At 41.5% G+C, this 26,590-nt stretch overlaps 1 protein-coding gene across 4 annotated transcripts; it reads right to left on the bottom strand.

Annotated features, from left to right (window-relative positions):
• On the bottom strand, nt 1–26,251 carry NUDT4 (nudix hydrolase 4). 4 transcript variants are annotated; one of them, XR_013944757.1, is made up of 6 exons: nt 25,811–26,250; nt 12,576–12,686; nt 5,569–5,613; nt 4,565–4,652; nt 3,351–3,610; nt 1–2,672 (listed from the first exon to the last, which is right to left on the bottom strand). XR_013944757.1 is itself a non-coding variant. In XM_080575569.1 (6 exons), the coding sequence occupies exons 3-6, from the start codon at nt 12,627–12,629 to the stop codon at nt 3,408–3,410; spliced, it is 390 nt and encodes a 129-aa protein (XP_080431695.1). In that variant the 5' UTR covers nt 12,630–12,686; nt 19,644–20,539; nt 25,811–26,251; the 3' UTR covers nt 1–3,407. The 4 variants fall into 4 exon arrangements, 3 of the variants coding, with proteins under 3 accessions (XP_080431695.1, XP_080431693.1, XP_080431694.1); XM_080575569.1 differs by adding an exon at nt 19,644–20,539 and having other exon boundaries at nt 1–3,610; nt 25,811–26,251; XM_080575567.1 differs by having other exon boundaries at nt 1–3,610; nt 25,811–26,248.
• Between the last annotated feature and the right edge of the window lie 339 nt (nt 26,252–26,590).

Genomic DNA, 26,590 nt, shown 5'->3' on the forward strand with positions numbered 1-26,590 from the left:
CACAGGGCTAATTTAGATTTTATTTTGGTATTTCTCAAATATAAAAAGTCAAAATTCTTACATCAATCTTTAAAGAAAATCCATGCAAGCAGGTCAAAATGTTTACAGCTTATTTTGCCCCCCCCCACCCCCCCACCCCTTCCCTTCAATTTTCACTTCACAAACCACAGTGGTAATTAAACCAACTGTTCGCTTTTTTTTTTACAGCACATTGTTAACAGAACATTGAAAGGTTAAGTCAGGGTGCAGTAAGCACCAAAATAAGATTTTTCACTTTAACAGCCTCTGTGCAGTACTTCAGTATTTCTTCTGGTGTTTAACATACCCATTCCCCTTAGTTCTGGCTTCACGCGTTTTGAAACTTTAAGGCTAGTTGTTTGATACCACCATAAGCTAAGTTATAATGATCTCAGAACTTAACAGGTAGGAAAAGCAGTGGTACAAACTTAGGTTTCTGAAATCTGCAGATTCATGTCCCTAACCCTACTCTGCACAACCAGATCTGGGTAGTTGTACAGAATGAGACCAATCCCCCATCTGCTCTTACACAACAGGTTTAGTCCATCTAAAGAGAGAGGCATGGACAAGCAGAATGGTTTTACACTTAAAGTGGTAGGTACTAGAAAAAAGTGTAGCTTTCCAATTGATTTTTGAACAAACCCTTCCTGGTAAAGTCTAGGTCAGATTTCATTTAGACTAAAGCCATACCACTGCTCATTTACTAAAGTAGTTTTCTTGGGACAAAACTGAAGTGTTTCCAATTTACCTTTTACTGTCAGGTTTGTACAATTCACAGACCATTCCTCCAAAAGGGAGCAGAAGTCAAACTAAGCAATACAGAGCTTCATTCTGAAGGTTGCATAGAGACCGAAGAGATTTATACAATGAATGCTGCTAAAAAATCCATCTGGCACTATTGAACAGCTCAAATGTGTGACCAAAAAATAACCAAAATATTTATAGGCAATCAGCTGAGTTTGTTAGCAACAGCAATACTGTACATTTTTACATTATCAAATACATAATTCAAGAGTTACAAAATAAGATCATGCATTATCACTAAATCTTATACAAGCTTGGATTGGTTTTATTCCAAGAATCTGAAACTGAGACAGAAGCATTTTTATGAGTAAGAAGTCTCTGGATTCTTGTTTTAGCTTTCACATATTCTATAGAATCTTGTTACAAGAAAGCCTGTACAAGTTTGCTCAATTTAAAGTGTTAAAATGACTACTGAACAAATAAAGCATCAAAAGTAAGTGACCAAAAAAGAGAGCTAAATCTTTCACTCTTTTAAAGGCAGCTTTAGAGCCAGAGGTACCCTTACACACCATAGGTATAATTTTATGGAAGATTAGACATTCATCAAAATGCTCAACTCTACCTTCTTCTGTTTTGCCTAGCAAAACCTTGCTTTTGACACCAAGAGTTTAGCCTCTCACCTCATGACTAAAAGCAAGGACAAGCTACTTGCGTTAAATACCTCCATGTTTAGATGTGCCTGAACAGAGTTGTGTGTTCCTCCTTCCAGTTCTGGAAGTGACCTGGACAGAAGGATGAAAAAACACACACCCTACCACCACGGCAGAAGTCCTCAGCTTTGTGGCTCATGCCTCTTGTCAGTAGTATTTATGCCTCTTCAAAGAGAGCAGCATGAAGAGATCAGAACATCTGTCTCCCTAGTTTCACTGCATTTACATATGGCACAAGATTATTTTTCTAAGGAGTAACTTCTGGCAACAACATTTTTTTCCTAAAAAAGTGTAACAGCACAAAAAAGTTTAATTTATAGCAGCATTTTACACAATTTGTGTTAAAAAAGTAGAAGTTAACCATTTGTGTATTGAGTAACAAAAGGTTTAAATTACATTTATTTTCCATTTTACACTCACTATTTACTAGTTGGACTATTTACAAAGGTTCCAATGCTATGAAGAGAATGAGCTATACCCAGAATAAACTTCACATACGAGGTAAAGCTTTACCTCAACCTCTGTTTTGATTGGCTGGAGAGGAGGTATAGTTGGGTTTAGATCCTACAAAAAAATCAGAATTAGGGTGTTCATATGAAATAGATCGTGTTCCTGTAGAAGAAAACCATACACAAACATACGTACACAGAGGGAGAGAGAGAGCAAGAGAGACAGAATAACCCTACAGTAAAAACATTAAGACCTACAGTGGATTTAGGTTTCATCTTTTTGGCTGAAAAAAAGAAGAATAATGAAAAAGAAAGTTGTCAGCTGTACCTCATTTCTTCCAGGTAGGTTTTATCAGGAGGCCAGCTTTTAATTCATAAAGCTAAAGCAATTGATGTTAAAATAATAAAATTGAAGTATTTAAGAGCTAACTTAAAAAAGGGGGGTTCAGCATACCTTCTGAATAAGACAAAGGAATATTATTCTTCCATTAGTGTAAGTATCAGCCCGCATGCCTCCAAGGCCCAGGAAGAACCCCAACTGGTTCCTGCTGGGCAAGACACCACAACACGTGCTTGCTAACAGACACCTCTGTAACATATACATGCCCGCTGAGTAAGTCTTATTTTCCTTTAAGTATTTTCAAAGGACAACAAACTGCACGAACACTAGGTAAGATGCTTGTCACTGAAGGTTAGATGTTTTTGGAACCCGGAGTGCAGTTGCACCATGAACAGGATGTGTATCCAAAGGCTGGAAGGAAAAACAGGAGGTGAGGGAGGGTGGGGAATCCACACCACTTTCTGCATGTATCTTCTGACAGTTCATCAGCTGACCAAATAACAAAAGTACAGCGAATGGTTTTGGTAGTCACAAGACACAAGTTTACCATCCTTGCTCTAGTTCTACGTTACGTGAAGATTGCATAGGATAAGGCAACCTTTTGGATGACCGAGGCAAGCAGTGCTTTATGAAGGTATCCTTTGCTCTTGACAGGCTCGACATGGTTTAGTGCTTTACTGTAGTCACACGCATCTCTGCCTTCACCACACATTTCCCCCAACAGTGCCATCTTCAGTTCTTAGCGCTTCATTCATCATACCAAATAAGAGTTTAGTATAGGACTATTTGCTCAAGCTTTTCTATAGCAAGTACTCTTGTAGAACTGCTGACTAACTGACAAGTCTTAAATAAGCTGAACACCACTGAGATGCATATTTCATTTTAGCAGATACGGAAATTTATATACTCAAGTTTCTTATTTCTTTTTAAAAATGGCCTACTAAGGCATCTTAAAAAAATCCATATATGGCTTTGGTTTGCTGAAATACTATTTTACATTGTTAAAAAGGAAAAACGTGTTCAAATAAACTCAACATTATGACACATTCACATATTTCACTTAGAATTGACACTTATACAGATGCCTACATGTGATCAAAGATGTCTCCCCTTGTGATGACATGAATAAAGAGGTAATCCAAACGTTTATCTCACAGTAGAGGGCAACCCAGAAGTCTGTGCAGAAGTGACATATAAGGAGTTACTATCTGGAAGAGGGGGAACCACAGAGTTTCCATTAGTGGGCGAACAGCTCAGTTTCAGTTTTTCCAAGTACTCTGCATGAACAGGCTTGTGACACTGAAGGACCTTGATTGCATCTTCTACTTTAAACCATTCTCTTTTCCTTCCTGAATGAGTACAATCCACAAAGAAAAGCAGGGAGTTACAAATTTTTAACAGCACCATTTGTTGCTATCTGATAACTTTTTCTCATTTACTTTTGAAGCTCAAGTTTTCAGGTAGAAGACAGTAAAAAAATAAAACAAAAAACCAAAATATTGATGAATGCAAGAAAGTCACTCAAGCTTACCAAAAGCAGTTAGATTATAATAAAGCATTTCAGATAAATCTCTTAAAGCAGATACCAGACAGCAGCTCATGTAACTGTCTGTATGCTACAAAAGCTACATCTAGTCCTTAACAGAAAGAATAGTAGTTAGAGTACCACCCTCCTACATTGTCATGTCTAGCACTGAACCAATCTGAAGAATGAACATGCATGAAGTTACACAGTAAGAGTAGCCTGGTCTAATTTGGAAATCAGTATTCCATACTCAAAACATACCCAGGTACAGAGTTACTAACGTTAACTCTAAGTTTACAAAAACAATTAATTTATACCAGAGATACATTTAGATAAGTTTTGTTTAGATAAGTTCTAAGACACATTGGTAAAATAGCCCTAATACCATCTTTCTTACAAGAAGCCAGTCCTTTAAAATTAGAAGCCTCTGAAAATATTCATAGACAAGGTCAAGATAGCATTGTGAAAACGGTGGGGTTAGTTCTGTTTTTCACTTGGCTTTACAGCGTTACAGATACTACACATTTGAACTCTATTAAGACATCTATAAACTGCTAGTTTGAGACCAGGGCACATGGCCCCACCAGGGCACACTCCTGCCAGCAGCGCTCCCCAGAGGTACTCCAAGGAGAGGCGAGTCAGGAGCAGCCCCAGGACTGGATGCTCCCATCTACCCTGAAGCTTGGCACTAAGCAGGAACAAACCAGTGCTGTCCTCAGTCCTTGCATATATTTTCAAATAATTTCGAGTATAGTGTATGAAAACAGAATGGGTTTACCTATATTAACTGAATCCTCCCAGTCTTCCAGTATTTCCGTCACAGTAAGAACATAAACATACGTCCTATGCTTCCGATCCTGGTTCTGCTTAAATGTTAGAAGTAGAGGTTTTAATTCACAGCAAAAAATTTGTAATTACAGACTTTCCACAACTGTAAGATTAGAAACTACTTACCCTAGAGAATACTTGCTAGCAAACCCTGGCTCTTATTTTCACAGACTAACCGTCTGTACTGATGTATGGGAAACTTGTGTTCTATGTTGTTGGTTGCCCTGTTTAGTATTAGCAGTTACCCATTAGTACTACTCACTACTTATCCTCTACATGTTTTGTAAGTTAATCACAGTATAGTACATGTCCTAGAACTGTTTTCACAACTCAAGTTCCTATATGAAAGGTGTTTTTTTTTTGTCAAGATGGAACCACTACATAACATGGCCTGATAACCTATACAGCGCTCAGAAGTTTCACTCAGTAAGTACAAGTAAAATAGCATCTGTTTCCAATAACGACAAACACAAAACTCCTATTACGTCTATAGGTTTGCCATGTTAGCAGCACTAAGCACCTATTTAGAAAGCACACACTTTTTTTGAACAAGCTAAGTCAAATACATGAACTGACAGAGGTAATCCACACAGTGAAAGGTCACTGTGCTGCAGCCAGTCCACAGGTTCAGTTTTGTTCCTTTATACTGCTAGATACTGATTTCCCAGAAAATGGAAGTATCACTCTTATTCAAACCTTCACCCATCATGTAGCAATGGAAGAAAAACACCTGTCTAACGTGTCCTTCAGCAGAATTCAAAGTTGCACAGCAAAAGTACATGCAAGTAACACTTAAAGTGTTAATGACACTTGTGTTAAGTAACACAAGTCTGACTCTGCTGCATGGAAGTTACTTTCTGTAGTTCCACAACTCTCATGGGAAAAAAACAAAAACACTCTATCCGCCCCAACCCCACCAAAAAAAATCTTTATAAAGTAAAAGAAATAGCTCACCTCAAATATCCCAAGCAGCCTGCCTAGTTTTCCCTTTACTCCAGCCTACAATAAAAAGACAGGAAAAAAGTATTAACATATGCTTTTTAATTTCAAAAACTGCAATATACTGTAGCAACATTTACGCAAGTATTTTAACATGGGTTTTAACTACACAGTGCTGCACTGCTTCTGGAGTTTCTAGCTTTGGAATATTATATTAGGACAAGTTTTTGTGTTCTGTGGATCAAAGAGTACATAGTTCTTTCAAGCACTGCCATCCAGACCAGAATACTCTTATTTACCATGGACTTCGTGAATTGTATTTTATTAGAGACATCCAACATTGAAAAAAGTTATCCAGGGAAGAAGATAGCCTAAGAAATAAGTTAAAGTAGTAGGGTAGCATATCTGGGGACAGAATTATTAAAATTCCATTGCTATTTCTTACAGAAAGTCAAGTGCAAGTCCTCAAAATAGAGCAACAAATTAAACTGCGGGTAAAAGGGTGGATCTGGCAGCATAATGAATTAATGTATGCTGTCTTTCATATGAAAGCATAACTTTTGGCATGTAATTTAAAACCTAAGTTTATATTCCCAGTTCTCTACAGTTTTGAATTATTTTTCTAGTTAGTAACTTTATAAAGAACTTTACATTTAGAGATTTGCTCCAAGTTTTTTAAATAACCCCTATGTGTATCATCCTGTGCTTAGTAGTCTTCTCAACAGTTAAGGTGGTCATTATATCCTACTAATATCCCAGGGTTTGTTTTTACAGAAGTAATATACAATGCCTCTTCCAACATAAGTCGTTTAGGATCATCCTTTTATTCTAAACACACCTGAGTCTATCCAACTGAAATCTGAACACGTATGTAGTCTACTGGTAGACTAAGCCATATTTACATTTTGTCTTGCTTTGTATAACCAGTAGTTAAAACAGAGCTTCTTAGTGCTAAGATGACACTTTCTAGCTTTGTCTTTGTTTCCAGCTTTAATCAAAGAAAGTTACTGATATCTTATGTCTTTATACAAAGGACCATATGGATCTTATTTACATTTTAATGTGCAACTCTGACAGACAACTGGGCAGGCTTCAGCAATAAGTCTAATCAAGATCTCACAAGTGAATGTTTTGTGTCTTTCTTTTTAAAGAAAGCAGATGGCTGATGTTATTTATTAAGCAGTTTTGATGAAAGAAGTGTGATCTCAGCCCCTGCAACAAAAAAAAGCATTTTATCTAGAGCAAAAACTATTCCTAAAGTTGATGCAAAGCTATATACATTACTCTGGTCATCTGCTGTGCTGAAAGAGATACCTGTTAGAGCTCATGAAGTTGAAATGTTAACTGTGCCTGCTGGATAAGTGATTAGGCAGCATGTTAATTATGGAAACGACAGGCCCCAAGAGACACCAAAGACTGCTTGTGCTTCACACAGGGCAACGAAAGACTTCAGAAGCCTAGAGAAACACACTAAATAAATGTTCAAGCTTTACTGATCAATCCTAATTTCTTCAGCATTATAGTACCTTTTGAATAAGAAGCAGAACTTAAAAAGGCCAGAAGCTAATGTCTGTCCTCAGTTTTTGCCTTTCTTCTCAAGCAGCAAAATCTAGGAATCACTATATCCTTCAAGACTTCTACTTGAAAAAAAATGAAAAGAGAAAGCCACCCAAAAATATCCCCCCAAACTTTCAGGAGTTTAGAACTAGCCAAGGCCTTATTTATATCGAAGATTCGGGAAAGCATTTACACCCACTACTATCATAGGCAGGACTCTGGCAACAAGAATGCTGAAGGACAAAAAAAATCACAATGAAGAAACGCAGGAGAATTTCTCTGAACTAGTGAGTGGGAGTCTGAAACCTAACCGATATCTAACACATGGCACAAACACCATTACCAATACTAAATAGCTTTCTTGCAGAGCTTTCTTTTTCCCTCCATTTCTCAGTACCCCATATTCACAATGTGAATCTATCATCTATTTCACTATGAGCACATGGAATTTACTTGTTTTTAACAGCTTCTGTTCTCCCTCCATGCAAATCAGTGGTTTAAACAAATACTCAACTGAGTAATTCTGAATGAAACAATTAGCTGCACTCCATTACATTAAGTGTAATAATCCCCCAAAGCTCAGAATGAAGCTTTTGCCCAACCAGATGGTGTCACATAGATGTGATCTCTCACTGATTTCTAGTTAATCTCTAGGCAAAGATACATGCTTCCAAAATGTAGCACCATTCCTTCAGATAGGAGCATTTTTCAATACTTTCATACCCAAAAATATAAAAAGGCAGCAACTTTTAACAGAGACAAGTCTCATGGCTTTTTTTTCTGAAAATAAGCTATTCTGACCTTGACTGAATCATCTTCATAGTTTAAAAAGTGTCATTAAATTGACAGACCATTAAAAATAAAGAGTACCTTTGCTAACAAAAGTATTTCTTCCAGGTTCTTACCTTTACATAGCAACTTCAAAATGCATCAAAATTGAGTCCTAGAGGACTAAGAAATGCTTCAGCTTTTTCCTGGAATGTCAGTTGAAGTTCTTACACTCCCAGTTTTAAGCTTATTACTCAACACAAGAGCAAATTTTAGAGTTTGAACAATTTTGTCCTTTTTCCCCGTGGCCATTATGTGCCCATGGTTGTTAAAACCACAGCTTTTTAAGTAAAAAAATTCCGTAGGCTACTTTAAGATTAAGACACTAAACCTCAAGAGAAAATATGAATGAACATAATTTCCTTTATCAGACAAGTTACTGCATGTCTATAAGCAGCAGGTAGATTTCTTAAATCTGAACTTATACATATATTTAATATTAAGTCTAAATCCAACCACAGGAGTAAAAACTGGTCACTTCATCCCATGTTTTTTTGGCCTGGAGGTCACTGACTGCTGGCTGATCCTGATACACTGCCATGCAGGAGGTGCAGTCATGCTTGCCTTGGGTTTCCTGTAGATGGAGCAAGAGTCACACTAGAATTTTGTTTTTAGGCTAACAGTCTACCAGGGCAGAAAGTTGCTTAAAATCTGCAATACATAGTTATTTTAACTGTGGGATCTGTTGGATACTACTTTATTGGCTACTCTCCTGAAAAGACAGTGCAAGGCTATTCTTGCTCTCTTTTGCATACTTTTATAGAACTCAGTGTTTCATTGTGCCTGTCAAAAAGGAAGTACGTTTTTTTTTTTAAAGTATGTACATAGTTCTCGTCTGAAACGCCCAATCATTTTTCAACTAATAGCTGCTCACTGGAGCAGATTCCTGTATTTCCTTTGAGAGGTCTTAGATAACATTACTGGCACTTACACTGTTGCAGCAGATTAACCATCAGAATCAGCCTCCTCTTCTCAGCAGCTGTATTCCCACAGGTCAGGGAGGAATTGAATATTTTTTGGCTGGCAATTCAGTATACTACTAGGTGCAAATACAGCAAGGGTCTTTTTAGTGCGATGGAAGAAAAGGGAACGGGATGGTGTTTATTCCTTTTGAGAGGAAGATCGTAATCATTTAATCACCATTATTTCTGTTGTATTTCCCTTTGAACACCCCGTGTGCAAGCAATTCCCATTTCCACCTTTCACACTACCTCATTAAAGACTAAGCTCCAAATTCACTTACAAAGTAGCTCCACGGTTAGACAAGGTTTAATATGTTTCTGGGATTGCTTTATGTTGTAATTTCACTTTGGTATCCTAGTTTCAGGTTTGTGAAAACTCGTACCTAAGGAATCTTACCTACTGCAACCCATAAAAGACAGATATTCAATTTATTATAAGTAACAATGATCCTGAATCAGAAACATTACTTACTAGATGTAAAAACCCCAACACAAACAGAGCTTTAAGGATAAAAAAAGATCTGAAGTCACACAATCTGACTGTAGAAGAACTGCAGTGCATGTAGATTTGACTACATTTGATCTTTGCCTGGATTTTAGAACAAGTTTTTTTAAATACTCCACTTTTGTTGGGAAACCAAGGGACTTTTAGAGCCAGTGGGCTCTCATACTGTGAGCTACTAACACTCCTACCACTAGGAACTGCGTCTGCAACACCCACAATCCGTTTCTCTGTTTTAATAAATTAATGGTAACTGACGGTTAGTTTATGCATGACCCAAGACTGAAGAAACACAGTTCAAACCAGTGCCACAGCGTGCCTGCTTTGAAGCTTATTCATTCACAAAACCCTTAACAGTTCACTTCACCGTACTGTAACCAGTTTGCCAGGTGATACTGACCTTCGTATAAAAATAGAAAGGACATCCATCTCTAGAAAGGTTAGTATGAATTTCCATGGTTCAAGTCAAAACCCTGAATACCATGCTGGCTTTTCATCAAAAGTGGCATTTTTCTTTGCTGTCTCATGGCAGCACAGAAGATTCAGCCCATAGTTGAATAATATTTTAGTTTAGGACATGAACCTTTAATGTTCATCAGATACACAAGCCATCAAATGCTGAAAATCCTGAAGCTGTAGAACAAGCATCTTCAAATAATTGTTGCTTATTAAAGCCCCTAGCTTATGAAAAACCCTTTACACACTTTCAAGCACAGATAAGAGCTGAGCATGGCTGGCAGGGTCACACCTTGCTGCAAAGTACCATAAAAACAGGCGTAGCCACCATAATAAGAATGAGTAAAAACTTAATTAGCCTGTGACTAAAACACCCCTGCTAGCACCACTCAAGAACTTCAGATCTGTTGGGTTCTCTACCTTCAGAAAGTCTCTCTCAGTGTAGAAACACTTGATATTGACATTTTTTTTCCAGACACGTAACATGCAGCTTTTCTATCATGAAGGCTCCTACTGAAAATTTTGACTGCAGCAGTATTGCAGTTAAGGTAACATGTCAAATTTTAACAGGTACAAGACAATTTTTGAAGACTCTCACTTGAATCTGTATGTTGCAGATGTTTTCAGCATTCTGAAAAACAGTATCCTGTTTTTTTCCTATGCATCATCTGCAAAATTTTTTCTTCAGGAGTAACCAACTTTTTAGTATATCTTTATGATGCAGCCATGAAGTTCGCAGTGTCTGGGCAGCACGTGCACTCTGATTGGACTTTAAATGTACCACCTAACCATATTCTGCACCTGTTCTGCTTAACCTTCCCCACTTGCACCCCTTTCACCACACCATCGCAGAAATTTGTGAGCAAGGCCATGACTTTAAGTACACAAAATATTCTCAGAGCAGCATCGGGGTAGCAGAAAACTAATTATCAGCCTCCGAACCACAACTCTCAGTGCTATACTTCTTGGCTATGAAGTTAACCTGACAACTCTGTGTCTAGCACTGCACCGCCTGCAAACTGAAGCTTGACCACTGTTAGTTTCTGAATAGTTGGTCAAGCCCCCACAGCAACTTTGACATATTAAGCGCAGCCAGGTCCCTTCAAGATGGGGGATGTGTCATGACTTTCCCTAGAGGTATCTGTGCTGTCTCTATCTATAAAATCCTGGGTCTTTGCTCTCTTCAAATGGCACTTGGCTGCCTTGTGGCTGTTCCCTTCACTTTTATACAGGAGCACTTGTCTGAGTGTGTGTTGGGCAGCTCAAAACTGGCCCCCACAGCAAAAACTGAACATAGCCCTGGTCTGGAATAACCTTGTATAAATGAGGCTTATTTATTCCTGCATCTTGCTGCAGGAGGGTTGCTAAGAGCACTGAATACCACATTGGTCTGTTCCCCACACAAGGTGGGGAAAAAAGCTCGATGAATTAGAGACCACAGAACTCATTTAGACACCAAAAAGCAAGCAGAATTTGGGCAAGCTGCATTTACATTAAACTCCCAAGCCTCCACAACACAGCAAAATTAGACCTAAGGGTATGCAAGCTAAAATACCAAGTAGCACAGCTAATCAAAAATAGAGAAAAGCTCTAATAAAAACATTATGCATACTGATAATTAACAACAGCATTAATGTGTTTTGTCATACTGGGATGACAAAGCTGTTTAATACTACCACACGTTCTGTACTTCACTTACTTCCCAGCATGCATACACATGCATCCACTTTCTGCAAAACCTTGTACTTTCTATTTAAGAAGCATTATGTAAATTATTAGAATTGATCTGTGGTCAACTGCACATTACAGAATTTCCAATTAAATTAGTAAACTCAGTGTGATTTTCTTGAAGTTTTATTGGGCTTACACTGTCAGCTATTATGTATTTAATCTACCATTTTTAACGGTTTGCCTAGGAAAAATAAATAGCAAGTTAAAAAAATTTGCATCTGAAATTTAAATACCATACTAGAGTAAGGAAGCTTCATTAATTCATCTAGACTTAACACTTTGTGTCAGGGTATGAGCAGGGTTAGAAATGCAGACCATACCTATGGTACATTCTTTATAGATAAAGAACCTTACATATACTTACAAGTCCTTTTTATTGTTGAATTCTCAACTGCTCAGATATATTAGTTCCCAATATTTACTTTGGTTTGGAATCTCCTCAAAGGTCTACTTATTTATCTTTCTTGCATAGCTGTACTTTCATGGTTTGTTCACCTTCAGTCTGTTCTAGAAGAGCTGCAAACCGTACATTTTCTGCATTAGCACAGAAATGCTACACTACTATATCTCATTTGGCATGAAGTCACAGTTCTGCTTCCAGTTAAGCGTTTATTACAAAGTTCAGATATGAAATGAGAGTGTGCTGGGAAACAGTTTAGTTCACCTCACCACACTATACCTTGATCCTGACATACAGAACTGAATTTCACAATCATTGAAGTTTTGGTCAAATCATTGATAAAAGAGGTAGAGCTCCCTCTTTCTTCTTGATTCCCATATGATGATAGCAGTAGCACAAACTGAACAGGCTGCCCAGAGAGGTTGTGGAATCTCCTTCCTGGGACGTATTCAACAGCCATCTGGACATGATCCCGAGCAACCGGCTCCATGAGGCCCTGCTTGAGCAGGGGCTTAGAGGGGACCTCCAGAGGTCCCTTCCAACCTCAGCCATTCTGTGATAAAGCAGATGATTTCTGTTTTGTTACCTCTTCGTACACCTCTCTGACAGCTGCTCCCCCGGGTTCTTCTTCTGGTTCCATTCCTCCACCTGGCACAATCCACTGATCTGGATATCGGCTACTGCTTACCAACAGCACCTATGAATAATTGCAAATGACTGTTAAATATAGCTTACCACTCCGGAATCTTGGTACTACTTTGCCTACTTTTCCTGCAATGCACTTATTCACTAGACAAATGGATTATAGACTTCAGAAATGAAACAATAGGAAGCCAGGAGTTGTAAGAAGCACTTACAAAACAAACAACAGAAAAGCAACATTATTAACATTAGCCTTTTTAATACAAAGTCAAGACACTGTTGTTGTAATATCTTGCTCATACATTTCATTTTGTCTAAGCATCTGAAGAAAAAGTACACAATACAATGCACGAGAATGAAGACGGTAAAAAATCTGGTAACAATACCAAGTCTTAATATCATCTAGACAGCAAAGTGCAAAAATTAAGACATCACCACACATGTTAAACTAATTCTTAAGAAATGGCACCTTTTGGTTGAAGAACTGGCCATCTGAAAATATTTGTAATTTTTAGTCCTAGACAAGCTTTTCTTCACTAACTGAAACACGACATTAGCATGGTAAGCTTACAATACTGAGTAACTAAATTATAAAAAGTATTTCATTGGCTTTTGTTTAATCTGGTTTCTTCTAACACTTCAAGAGGGAAAAAATGGAACGTTGAATTTTAAACAATTTCTAAGTTTAGTACCAAATTTTCAAAGACATTTTAGTTTCACTTAAAACGTGTGTCACCTGGTAATATCATTGATATATACCAATCCACTAACCACTGTCTATAGGACTTGTGCTTCACAACGTATGGAGCTAAGAACATCTCCAGCCACCTGTACAACATACTGAAAACTAGGATGCCTCACATCTAGAGTAATTTGTAGTAAAAGACTACGAAAGTAAGACCCTGATTCACAACTAGATGGCAATGAACAGTTTTCCTTGTCTTAGAAGAAGGACGTGCCTGAAATACACTCCATCATCTACGTGCCTAGACGAACGCTTTGTATTCTAGGCTACATTTAGACAAACCCTACCCTGAAGTCACAGTACAACAGTACAGGATCAGTACTCAAGTCTTGAAAACCAATTAAAAGACTAGCAATAAGAACGTCAACTTAGAGGTTTAATGTTGTCTACGGGTAGATGATTAAAGTGACAGTCAAACCCTCACCAGCTACCTCTAATGGTCTCTAAACTCATCTCCCATTTAACTAGAAAAACAATTAATTCTGTGATGCGGGCAACAGGGATATGTGCAACACATACTATGCCCCTTCAGTGCTCACAGAAATACGGTGTAGGTTCACCTACAGCAACCGGGCAGTGTAATTACAATGACTGTGCATCTTTGAATGCAAAACCATACATTCATACCGATGCACACCTAGAAAAGCCTTACCAGACAGGTATTTTCTTGTTGCTTTCTTGTTGCAGCATTTAATTGCAACCAAGAACCACCCTACTCCAAAGGATTCTCCACTGTACCAGTTGCCCATGATTTTTCCTACGCTAAATAAGAAACACAGCAGAGACCATCATTTAGTACAAAACCATCCTTCATATCTGATCTAGATGTTCAGATTTTCAGTCAAATCAAATATTTCATTTGCCTACCTTATCTACTAACAGCCAGCAAAAGGAACATTGTTAGATACAAGTGTGTCTGAACCTGATCCTTACAACCACCAGTTTTGTGTCCTAGCATGCTTTGATATCAATAGGAGATTCCCGCAGAGGGTGCACAGCTCAACTAACTGCAGCTTGAAGCAAGCTTTTAAACACACAGGTGGAGCACTTAATCACAAGGAAGAACCACATCGAAAATGCTTACAGAGCAGTTGTAAAAATCAAGTTTATGAACACGCTTGTGGGATCCCAAACATCAGCATTACACATTATCTTCTGCTGATCAAACTAGCACTCACTGCAGTCATGTGAAAGCTAGCAACAGGGATGAACAAAAGGATGATTATATCACATTAAATCATTCCCAGCTTAATAAAATAGTTTAATCAGCACTCACTGTTTAGTTAAGGCTAAATATAAAATTCTTAATTACTATTAAGGGATAAATCAGGTTGCTGGTTCTGGCAGTGTAGCATAAAGCCAAGAGCTTTTTAGGCCTTTATATATAGTTGTAGACTACTACTAACCCGATCAATAGTCTACTGTGCTGGGTTTGTGTATCTATTAGCTTTAAATTACCTTTTCAAAAAGCAGAGGCAAATACATCTAGCAAGCAATCAGCATTAAAAATACATCACTCTACTTGATCTGCTTTACAGCCATACATACAATCAACTGAGAAGTGCTTGGGAGTTCATTTTGGCAACTACCCAAAGATAGTTATCAAAAAGTCTCCACTAACCTTGCAGCTGAAGTATTTTCTCAAGCATCATTTTTCTGTGTTTCAGTCTCCTGTGATCCCAGTGCTTTTGTAGGCTGAATCTAGGGGAGCACACTAAGGTACGTCCCCAGGACCTTCAAAGCCATGACTTTCCACTCCCAGTAACATCCTCCAGAAGCCACCAGGGCATGAGACACCCATCTTGGGAGATGCTGGCAACAACATACTCAATGGTAGTCAACTTCTACACAATATGAGACCTGATAGCTGCCAATTGTAAGATTGGGTCAGGAGGCTAAAAAGCACTCCAGACATTCTTGCACTTCTTTTTTTTGGGGGGGGAGGGGGGGGTTAAATTCCATATAGCAAGTTTGATTTTCAGGTGTTTCCATCTGTAACTGGCCCAAAGACAGATCCCACAGTACCCGAATGACTAGACAGATTGCTTAATGAATGCACCAGAAAGCTGTGGCTGCTCGAGAATGCATTCGCTTGGCAGAAGAGGTGCAAGATCAGCAGCACAAGGCTATCAATTCATCTCCCCTCAATATCAGGTGAGAAACAGGACAGCTGAGATCCAGGTCACCTGGACATCCAATGACATTCACCTTCATGGAGACAGCAGTACTCTACTGAAAATCAAGACTGGAGTACCTAATGCACCTCTTTTTTTCCTGGCCTATGCACAACAAGTTTTACTCTTGTACTTTTGAGCACTTCCTACATAGGGAAAACTGTGTCCCGTATCTCTGAACGCAGATATAGGATTGAGATTTCTTATACTCGATTATTTGCCAGTGATCCTTCTTTTTTCCCCATCTCTGAAAAAAACCTTACAAATGACTTTCTTTTTAAAAGATTCCCAAAATACAGAGTAATGGCATCAAATCTGCTTGCCTAGTTATGCTCTTAAGGTTAACTTACCCCAAAGACTAAGTTAACAGTATTATTTTCTATCATTTTCTATCTGCCAAGCAAGGCAGTAAAGCTGTAAAATTCAGCTAAGAGAAGAAAATGAAGGATTCTTCCACTAAGCCTTACTAACCAAGTTTTTACCTTGTTTTCAAGTCCAGGAATAGCAATGACCTTTGAGCGTAGTGAGGAAGAGAAACTGCTAGCCAGCGTACTTGTAATAAGCAGCTATCAGTATGCTTAACCAAGATACGGTTAACCAAAAAAACAAAGGTAATTGCAGAGCATGTGGCATCATGGGACTCGCTCACTATAAATGTTAAACCTGCAGACAAACAACTAAAAATTTCTAGAGACAGACGCCAAAGTTTTGGCCTGTTTAACATTCAAGTCAAAAGAAACCTGTGAAACAGCAGCCGTATATTCCAGACGACTAAAACAGCAACAGCTCAGCGTAATACAAATTACGATCAGAAGCTATTCCTCAATTTTTCTCCCCTATCAAGCATTTCAAGAGGTAGAAACTGACTTAAGGCTATAAAAATGTCATGGTTTTCTGTCTTCCTTAACTGTGGGACGTTAACATCTTACAGAAATAGTTGTATTAAGAACAGCTCACTTTAAAAAGAAAGAATCAAGGTTAAGGTTGAAGCTTGCTAGACAGAACAAGCAAACCCACACGGCTGGATTCTTTGACTTCAAAGCACGACTGCCCACAACTTGAAGTAATCAAGAGAGAAGCGGAAGCCACTGTAAGCCGACCAGAAGATGTGAGTTTTTCCATAGTAGATGTATTATTCACAAGGAAAGCCATACTTATAGTTGAAAAGGTTCCACAGGAATTACTTGTCATCAGATGTCATTGTCCTCCCAGCCTAGCTGTCTATTCCCCTCTCTTCCCTGCCACACACCCCATTTTCTCCCATCACTCCCACTAAGCCACCAAGTCTACCCTGCTATTTCAGCTACCTGACAGGGTTAGCTAAGTTTGTCCTTTTTTCATTCTGCATGTAATAAAACTGGCAGTTAAAAGGAACAACTTTCAAGAGAGGAAAAAAAATAATCACCCCCTCAGCCCCAAATGCCTGCTGAGCACACGCAGCTCCGGTCCAGAGCACAGCTTGGGCACGTGGGCTAAATAAACCCTGCGCAGAGAAGGCAGGGACAAGGCAGGTGCAAGGAAGATAAGGAATTTAGGTCCCAAGCTCTGTGGAGTACATGCAAGCCACTTCAGAAGCTTTAAACTGGTTGGAGTATAAGAAAAAACTAAGGGCAAGAGGTACCTCAGGTACAAAACCCTATCAAAATGCTGTTACAGAAGACTAATACAATATGTTCTCACATCTTTTGGAAAGATTTTTAAAGGAAAAAAATCCATCCCTACTGTAAGAAGAGATCAGGACTTACTTTGTTGGAAGTTAACACAGCCTAACCGAGCACACTCAACATGGAAAACTTCAGCCTGTGTGGTTGGACTGCCAGAGTTACAAACAACTTAGAGCCACAGACAGCTGAAGCCAAATACAGCCAAAAAGGTCAGTCAGGCCCTGTAATCTGTTTAAACATGGCCATCAGCAGATGCTCAGGTAGGAACACAAACAGGGCATTTTACTGCTCCTCCAAACTTGTGACCTCTAATTGTTTTTAGCTCAGGAGGTTCCTTAGAAGTTTCCTTAGAAGTACTGGGAAACTGATTTGAATGCTACAACACAGGAACATTACTGCAGAGCAAGGAAAGGCATCTCTTACAAACAAACCCTATCAAGCGATAAGATAGACACTTGTACCATATTTGTGGGATTCACTGTATGAATTTGGGTAAAACACGCATTTCAAATTAGAGAGCACATTTCAGCCTGCTGTTGTAGTTAGATTTCCTTTATCTGATGCTTTTTGCTATTTTAAGGTTCTTCGCCTCATTTCAGTAGTTCTGAAATAGTTTCTCAGTTCCCCTATAGGTTACCATGGTATCCTTGTCCTAGAATATCTCATTTTGGACTCCAGAAAGTTGAAAAATGCAGTGGAGCTTTACAACTTGCTGCAGCAGTACCACACAGGTAGCATTTATTCTGTAGACTGACTCCTTATAGTTCTCATTCTCTATTGCAATCACTTTTAAAATGATTTTTTTCCTAAACTGGAGATGTAATGTTTGCAAATTATTATACAGCAGTAAAAAGAAACACCTTAGGGTCAGACTTGACAGCATTTAAAAAAACAATTCAATTCAAGGCTGCGACATCTTTACTTTCCCCCTTACACTGAGGCAATGAGTTCAGGAAGCTGATGTGTCCAGAAACCAGCCTGTAGCTTAAAGCTTAGTTTTCAGCCTGAGCACACTCAATGCTGGGGAGTACACAGCTATACAAGGGTCAACACTGTACAAACCAGGGCGGAAATGCATGACTGTAGCCAATTTCTGATCAACCTAAATTCAAGAGCTTCTCATACAGTACTTTACAGGAAAAGCACTGAAAAGCAGTGTCCCCAGCTATGACAGGTTTAAAAAGATTTAATCCCAATGAACAAACTGGCAGAGAAATAAAGAGATAGCATAATAACTAATATATTAATCTCAGAACTGAGTAACTTGAGCAAAGTATCTCGAAAGCAACCCATAAAGCTGTGTTTTGTCTATACAGCATTCAAGTCTGAAATACCCTCCTAGCTTTATGTAAAGATCACTTTTCAAGGCAGTTGCACAATTGCATGATGTTTAGATATCAGTCAGCACAACTCTACTGGCATTCAAAAGATGAATGATGGAAAACTAACATATGCATATATTTTTACAACACTTCAAAACCACATCTGTAAGTGATTTTCCCTTTCAGATATGGCAATAAGGAAAAGAACATCAGACTTCCTTGAGAAAGGTTCTGCCTTTACTTACAATTAAAATTCTGTTATTCTATAAGCTCTATTTTACATGAAATTCACATACATGGGTAACATCTTGTTACAGCAGATCAGAATTTGCGTACTTTTCTCCAACTACTCAAAGTACTTTGTTCTGTTCTTAGGCTAAAGTGCTCATATCAGGAACGGGCAGCCCTATGCTACTGCACCACTTCAGTTACAACACATTTCCTCACATCAACAAGCACTCAAGTCACCTGTAACTACAGAGCTCCTCCTAAGCTTCACTAAGTTTCTGAGAAGCAGATTTGACAGGATCTAGGTGCAATGAAGGGCATGCATCTCGCAACCAGCCACATGTAGAAGTAAGATTTCTGGCCTCCCCAAAGCCCTGAAAATGAACAAGGACCTCCCCCTCCCCAAACACCTATAAAAGCAAGCTTTATTTCTCAGGCAGGGTCACTTCCCCAATCCACTTCAGAGCATGCCCTTCCCCGCTTCTGCTGGCAAATGCGGAGCAAGGAAAAAGACACATCAGACAGGTAGCAGCAGAATAGCTGAAACTCATCTTGCTGCCCATTTCTTTGCAGCTTGAAACCCTGACCTAATCTTGAGCAGCAGAACTCAGCTTTACTGGTTACTCAGCAACATAATCCATCTGACTAAGGGATCAGCTTCCAGCTGCTCCTCAGCAGCAAGGGCTCCAAGTCTCAGGGAACCTCTGGGCTCTACCTACAGACATGACAAGGTTACTTCTTGACAAGTACCAGTTACCTTTTTAGCCTTCCTTGTCTAAAGATACTTTGACACCCCCCTTCTCCCTCCCACCCCAAGCAAAACAACAACAAAACCCAAACCATACATCTTTGAAGATAACTTTATTTCAAAATATTTACATTTGCAGGAGTGGTTCCACTGAAGCACTTTAGCACTAGATCACATTGCAGTGTTCCGTGAAATCAGTATCTGGCCAAAGCCAGCACATCTTTCTTCAAGCTGGAATACATGGAGAAAGCCACCTAATTAAAATAAGCTTTGTAAGTGTTCTACAAACACTTAAAAGAAAAAACAAAAACACCACACATCAACCCATGGCCAATGAACTCTTATCTACAAATAAAATATTTAAAACATGCCTTCAAATTCCAGCTAGAGACATCTATGTGTGTGCAGATATATACAAGCACGCATATATACGTATGCATGAAGTTTCTGAAGAAGTCTGCCAATCTACTGTTTTGCAGAGATCAGTAACTTGAGAGCTTGTGCACCACTGAATTATTTGCGGTGACTCAAAGGAAAATTTAGCCACCAGTTTAAATACTCAAAGTAAACTTAGCATGGTGAGAGTAAGCTACGGATGATATTTTCTCAAGTGTCTAAACACTTAGAAGTATTACTAGTTTGGAAAGACAGCCTCTTCTAAACATGGCAAAACACAAAACAGGTTTTGATTCACAACATGTTAGCCTGATGTGAAGCAGGTTCAGCCCTCAGTCCAGCTTGGGCAACTATCTGCCTGTTAAACACATTCACACTGATGGAAATAAATAATGCCATGGGTGCTGAAAAAGCAGGAATCCAGGTTTCCCACTAAAAACCAGCTGGTAATTGACTGACTTCAGCATCTAAAGAGGCATGAGTTCAGACTGAAGCTTCATCCCTGGCTGACAGCTGAACTCCTGCAGCTTTGCACAGCTTTCAGACTTCCACTGCTGGCAAACAGTTTGTCAAAAGAGATCCCAACGTTAAGGCAAGCTGGATACGCAATGACCACAAAAAGCTGCTTTTCCTGTGGAAATACGAATAACAAGGCATTCGTGTTCAGTAAGTTAGCTACCTGATCTCGGTCCTACCGCAATGACCTAACATTCAATTATTTTTCTTTACATTGACATGAGCTTAGACCTCTGCAGAATCCCATAGGAGCCTGCAGGGACACAACACAAGCTGATGCTGTCTCTGTAGACACATTATAACCAAGGAGACTTGGTACTCCTCAAATAGGGCCATGTTGGAAGCTATTTATAGGTCGTGGAGCTGATATGCTCCTTCCTAGACCACACAGATGTCCTAACACCAAGGAAATGCTGAGGCAGAACTAAGCAGGCCGTCATGCTATGTCAATTATTCCTCCTGTACATTAGCTTGGCAAGGGCATGACAGAGAACAAGTGATAACTACAGCACGCCTGCATTACGTATGGAAGTGTGTATTCCCCAATATTTTAAGACATGCCTATATTCTATTAAACAATCATAGAGCAGGCTAGATAACCTGCTTCAGTCCATACATCAGTTTGGAGAGCATGCCAGCCTCCACTATGGCATGATAGTCATACTCCAAGTCACACCTGAAAGCACACATCAGCTGTGTTTACACCTGAGAGCTTGTACTGCAGGGTAAAGAAACCAAATCATAAGTTATCAGCCAAATATGAAGATCTTTCACCACTTCGAAAGTTTAACTAATTCCTACAACGCTATTTTGCCAGCACAACCAGGTGACACTCTTGGGCTCTGAGCTTATACTTTTGGCTATGTTACACCAGTTCATACCAGCTCTTTTTGTTTTCTAGATGATATAGAACAATGTAAATAAAAATAATGCTTTTTTTTTCTTCCTGGATCCTTTCTACCCTTTAATAAAACTGTCATTAATATTAAGCAATGGTTTTGAGAAATTGAAGAGCACCGAAGCAGTAAAGTAGTGACTGCTAGGAACAACAGTCTAAACCAGGGTTTTTAAATCTTAACATCCCATAGCCCAAGAAATAAAAAATCTTTGAATTGGACCAAAAAGGATAAACAATACTAGCCCCCTAGCATTTTTAACTCGGAGGCTCAATAACTAACGCACAAGTGTACGCCCTGGCACATTGGGGACAAAAATCTACATTTCCCATATGTGACAACATAGTTATATTTACTACTGTTTCAGTAGTAAGTCTCTTCTAGAAGGCTGACCAACAAAACCAGAAAAAAATTGAAAAAACAGGTGTTTTTCCTTCAATTTTTGCTAACAATTCATGTAAAACTACTTTTTAGATCTGTCACTGCTAACTGCTGGCTGAACACTGAAGTAGAGCTTTCAATGCTATATTGAATTACGTAAAGCAGTGCTTGCAGCTGCCAAAATAATTAGCACACATTCAAGTTTTACACTCAAGGTATTTCAGTATAACTGCTCATTTATCTGTGTAATATGTAGCTGATGGAATCAAAATTAAATTATCTTTTCAAGTTGTTTTAGTTATCCAAGTGACTAGAAAAAATATTTATTACTTTGCCCTTGCCTTGTTCTGCACTTTGCAAGGTAAGCATTTCCTTGCCTAGCCTGCCCAGACCCTACGCCAGCAGCATCTGTGTGAAGCCAGCACTCGCAGAGTCCTGAATGAATAAGCAATTCCAACTCATGGAAGCAGGCAGTCCTCACAGTGCTGAGGCAGAGGCTCTCTTGCGGCTTATCCTGGAGGTGCCGTCCACATCTCCTAGCTGCTCAGGAGAGACTCACATTTCCTCACACACACAAATCCGCCAGCCCATCCCAACCTGCTGAATGCCCTCAGCCTTCTGCACACACCTAACAGCTTCTGGCTGCTCAACGCAGACAGCCTGCAGCCCCCACACATTTCATGCCTGCGTAGCCTGATTCATTTTTCATTGGATTTCTCCTGCTTCCTTTACAGCAATTTGTTTTGTTCAAATGGCAGACGGTGCCTGCAATTACTGCTTCATTTCCATTAAGAATGACAGTAGGAGCCAGCACTTAATCTCATGTCCAGCTATCTTGCTCTCTCAGCCCAATGACAGTATCGGAAGAGACCAAAACAGGCAACACTTTAATGACAGTAGTCTAAGAGATGTTCTTTTAAAACACTCCAAAAATCTCTAAAGCAACTGGCCATATTACTTGGCTATTTAGGCTTCCACCAAGATTTTTTCTTCTTTAAATCATACAATATCACAGCAAGAAAGCTAAAAAAATCTCAAAATGGGCTTTACCAGTAAACTGACATACACTGGGTCCTTCGAAAGATGATGCAAGGACGAAGGATTTTTGCAGTGGTGCAGCCATTTAGACAAACTTCACTCATCTCACAAGTACTTGCTTCATACTGCAACGCCAGCTCTCAGGACAGAGCAGAAGCTCTTGACAGGTTACAAGACTGTGGGCAAGCCCAGTTTCCACCCTCTAACACTGAGGAGAACTGGCTCTTCTCAAGTCTGTGACAGCAAGGACTGTTGGTAACTCTAATGGACAGTGTTGTAGCTGGAGCACAGTGTGTGTAGCTGGAGCACAGGAGTTCAGCAAACATTTCCAACCGCTTGCAAGGGCCACCAGATTGAATTTGACCTCAGAGGTACTCCAGATCCCACCTATGTTTTGAATTAAGACAAAGTAGTAAACAGAAAGGAAAAAGAAATACTGTATGTGTTTACCATCCTTTGTTACCTGTCTTTTTTAAATTAAGACGTGCTATTACTGAAATATTTAAGTCTCCAAATTGATAGGCAGCATCCATAAATCAGCACAAGATCCCCTGTTGGTATTCCAAAGCTGTAGTAGGAAGAGGACAATTGGTTACGAATGTGTAATGAATCCAGCGTGCAGGACACCAAGAACTTCTGCTTCAAGTTGAGAGGTCAGAAGGTGGAACCAACTCGATGATTTGATATCACTGCTAATCACAAGATGACTACACAACAGCTTGGCAATCATGATAAAGACAGGTCCTACTGTAACATTTCTTCCTGGTATGGAGAGAGAAGCAGTAGTAACTTTTTACGTAACACTGTGAGACTCCATTTAAAACCACCGTAACTGTTGCCCACATTCCAGAAATATGGGTATCAAACTAAAGGACGTGAAAGATGATCAGAAAAATGGAAAAACAGTTTTAGGACAGGAGTCTGTAAGAGTCTGTAAGACTTCGGAGTCCAAAGCAGCGCTAAGAATGGGATGACTGCTGTCTACAGATGTGTCAGAAGTCTAAGTACCAGAAAGGAGGAAAAAACTAGCTAAAGCACAGCCACAACTGGATACGAACTAGCCATTTAGAAAGTCAGAGCAGAAGCTGGAAGACAAGCTAATTCTGAGGTTTGTGTCAGAAGATTGCTGCAGATATTCATTTAGACAGGAAGAAGCTAACCAGCTTAAAGGTTGAATGTGCACTGTTTCAAAAGTCTTGCAGACAATATATCCATTCAAACAGCCTGAGTTTTTGCTTTCTAGCTTAAGAGTCTTAAAATGGAGTAAGTACATTGCTTGATATTTTTTCCATTTACCTGCTCTGCCTCATCTCTAGTGAGAAGCAACTCTCAGATTATGGGGTAGTAACCTTGTGGATGTAACTATTAGAACTGATTTTTTTTCAATGGCTTCTGCAGGAGTCTGCTGTTCCCCTCCTTCCCCTCCAGTTACCCAAGTACTACTGCCTTTCTGCTCCTTCAAAGCAGAGGCTACCCTGCACTCCAAGATAGATCCCTGAAGACGCAGATCAGCTGATGCTGCAATCTCTAAGAGACGTGGAAAGAAAAAACACCAAAGACATTTACGTAGAGTCTGAAGTACACCTACACAGAACTGTATTAAGACAACAGTATTCAAGAACATCACAAGCAAGCCTCATCGAACCAGTTTGGGGAATGTGGCTGATGATACAAGTCAATCACAAACAGTAACCAGAGAGGAACAGGTTCTGTAGCAAGACAGGCAGCGCTGGCACTTGGGGAACATCTAAACAAATTTAAGGTATTACCACTCTTTTCTGGAAATAAGTCATCAAAAGGCAATGCTGTTTCCACACACTTGATTTATGCCCTGAATCCGATTCTGCGTTATCCCATTCATTTCACCCTCAAGTGTGCCTGCTTGCACAACGCCCGAGCCCAGCCCCGTGCCAGCCGAACACCTGCAACACCCCAAAGCGCTCCGGCACAGCATGTGCCAGCATCCACCCTCCTTACACGGTGCAGCAGAGCTGCTGCCACCCTCACCCTCAGAGGGTTTTCTCAGCACAAGCAATACTCGAAATAGCCGGGGGTCACATTTGATTCAAAGAGACGATTCACAGAAGATGTAAGAAGCGGCAGCAGGAAATGAAGAAAGGATGGGAATTACAGACAAAGGTGACCCCAGCCATGCATTTCCGACTGCAACTGCTGCGAGGAAGCCGTACGAGCTGCCTGGTGCTACACAAAACGGGTGTCTGAACTCCATCCAGAAGAAGCCTGAGCTGGGGTGGCATCCAGGGACTGAACACATACAAAGGGAGAGGCGTGCTGAATGGTCAGAAGCGCTGCCGAAACCGAGGGAAAACCAGACCGACTGCAAGAGCTAGGAGGACTTCTGCCGGGCATCTTCCTCCTTATAAAGGAAGGGAGATGCTGTTATTTAGCAGAAGCCGAGCAGGGCGATCCCGGGGCTGTGTTTATACTCCACACGGTAACACAGAGCAGAACACCCTTCCATTTCTCCCCAAACCCACCGGCAGGTCGGTGCCTCACGACGAGGCCTCTCCCTGCTGCATTACGCCCCATCGGATGCTTACGAACACGCGAGAAATTCGCCACGCTCAGAGCCCGGAGAGCGCCCTGGCTTCTCCCAGCCGGCAGGCGAAGAGGAAAAAACTCAACCCACAGCCGCCGCGGGTTCCCACACCTATCCGAAACCCCCCAAAGAGGCACAAAAAGCAGCGAGGCGCACGCCGGCAGCCCGGAGCAGGTCCCCCATTGCGTTGTGCAACGCGGCCGCCAGGCGAGCGCCCAGATAACGGCCGGTGCCCGTGACCTTGGCGAGGCACCGGGGGCAGCTCCGCCGGTCCGCGGGGGGCTCAAACCCACCCCGGTCACCACACGGGGCCCGGGCCGGTTCCCCCCCCCCCCCGCCATTACACGCCTCCGGCGGGGCCGCGCACAAAGGAGGCGCCGCCGCCGCCCCGCGCACGTGTGCCCGCGCCCCAAAATGGTGGGCGGCGGCCCCCGGTCCCCGTCCCTCGTCCCCCGGTCCCCGCGGGCCGGACAAAGCCCCCCCCCCCCCCCCCCCCCACGTGCGGGCTCACCTCGTCCTCCCGCTCGCTGCGGAAGCAGAGGCACGCCGCCCGCTTCTTGTAGCCCTCCCGGTCGTACGTCCGCGTCTGGTTCGGCTTAAATTTCATCATAGAGCCGCTCAGGCGCCGGCAGCCCCCGGCCGCCGCCACGGCTCACTCCGACCGAGCGCCGCCGCCGCCGCCGCGCCCCCCCCGGTTCCCCCGCTGGGCACTGGGGCGGGAGGGAGGGAGCGAACGGAGGAGGGAGAGAAGGGAAGGGCCGGGCCCAGCGCCTGTCACAGCCGCGCCGCGCCGCTGCGACCGCCCCCGGAGCCGCGCCGCGCCATGGAGCCCCCCGAGCAGCCGCCGCCGCCCCGCCCGGCCGCGATCGCCGCGGCGGCCGGCCCAGCGCCCACTATTTAACCCGAACGCGCATTCCTGCGCCCGCCGCGCCGCCGCGCTCCGCGCAGGCGCCGGGCGGGGCGGGGGGACCGGGGGCGGGCGGCGGCGGCGGGTGGGGCCCCGGCGCTGGGGGGGTGCCGGTGAAGGGCCGGCGGTGGGCGGGATTTGTGCTGGTGTGAGGGCCGGGTGAGGCGGGCACCGGGGCGGACCGGGCTGCCGGCAGGCTGCGGAGGCTCCGCTGCCCTGGGGGTTAGTTCCTGCTGGTCGTGGAGCCCCGCAACGCCCAGCCCAGAGCACAACGGGGAGCGCTCCTCGCCTCAGCGCCTCAGCGCCTCAGCGCCTCAGCGCAGGCTGGGGTGGCAGGTGGCCAGCAGAGCCCCTACTGCCCGAGCGTGAGAGGTAGCCTGCGCT

The sequence above is a fragment of the Anser brachyrhynchus genome, assembly GCF_964034855.1.
Source record: "Anser brachyrhynchus genome assembly, chromosome: 1".
Classification (NCBI taxonomy): Eukaryota; Metazoa; Chordata; class Aves; order Anseriformes; family Anatidae; genus Anser; species Anser brachyrhynchus.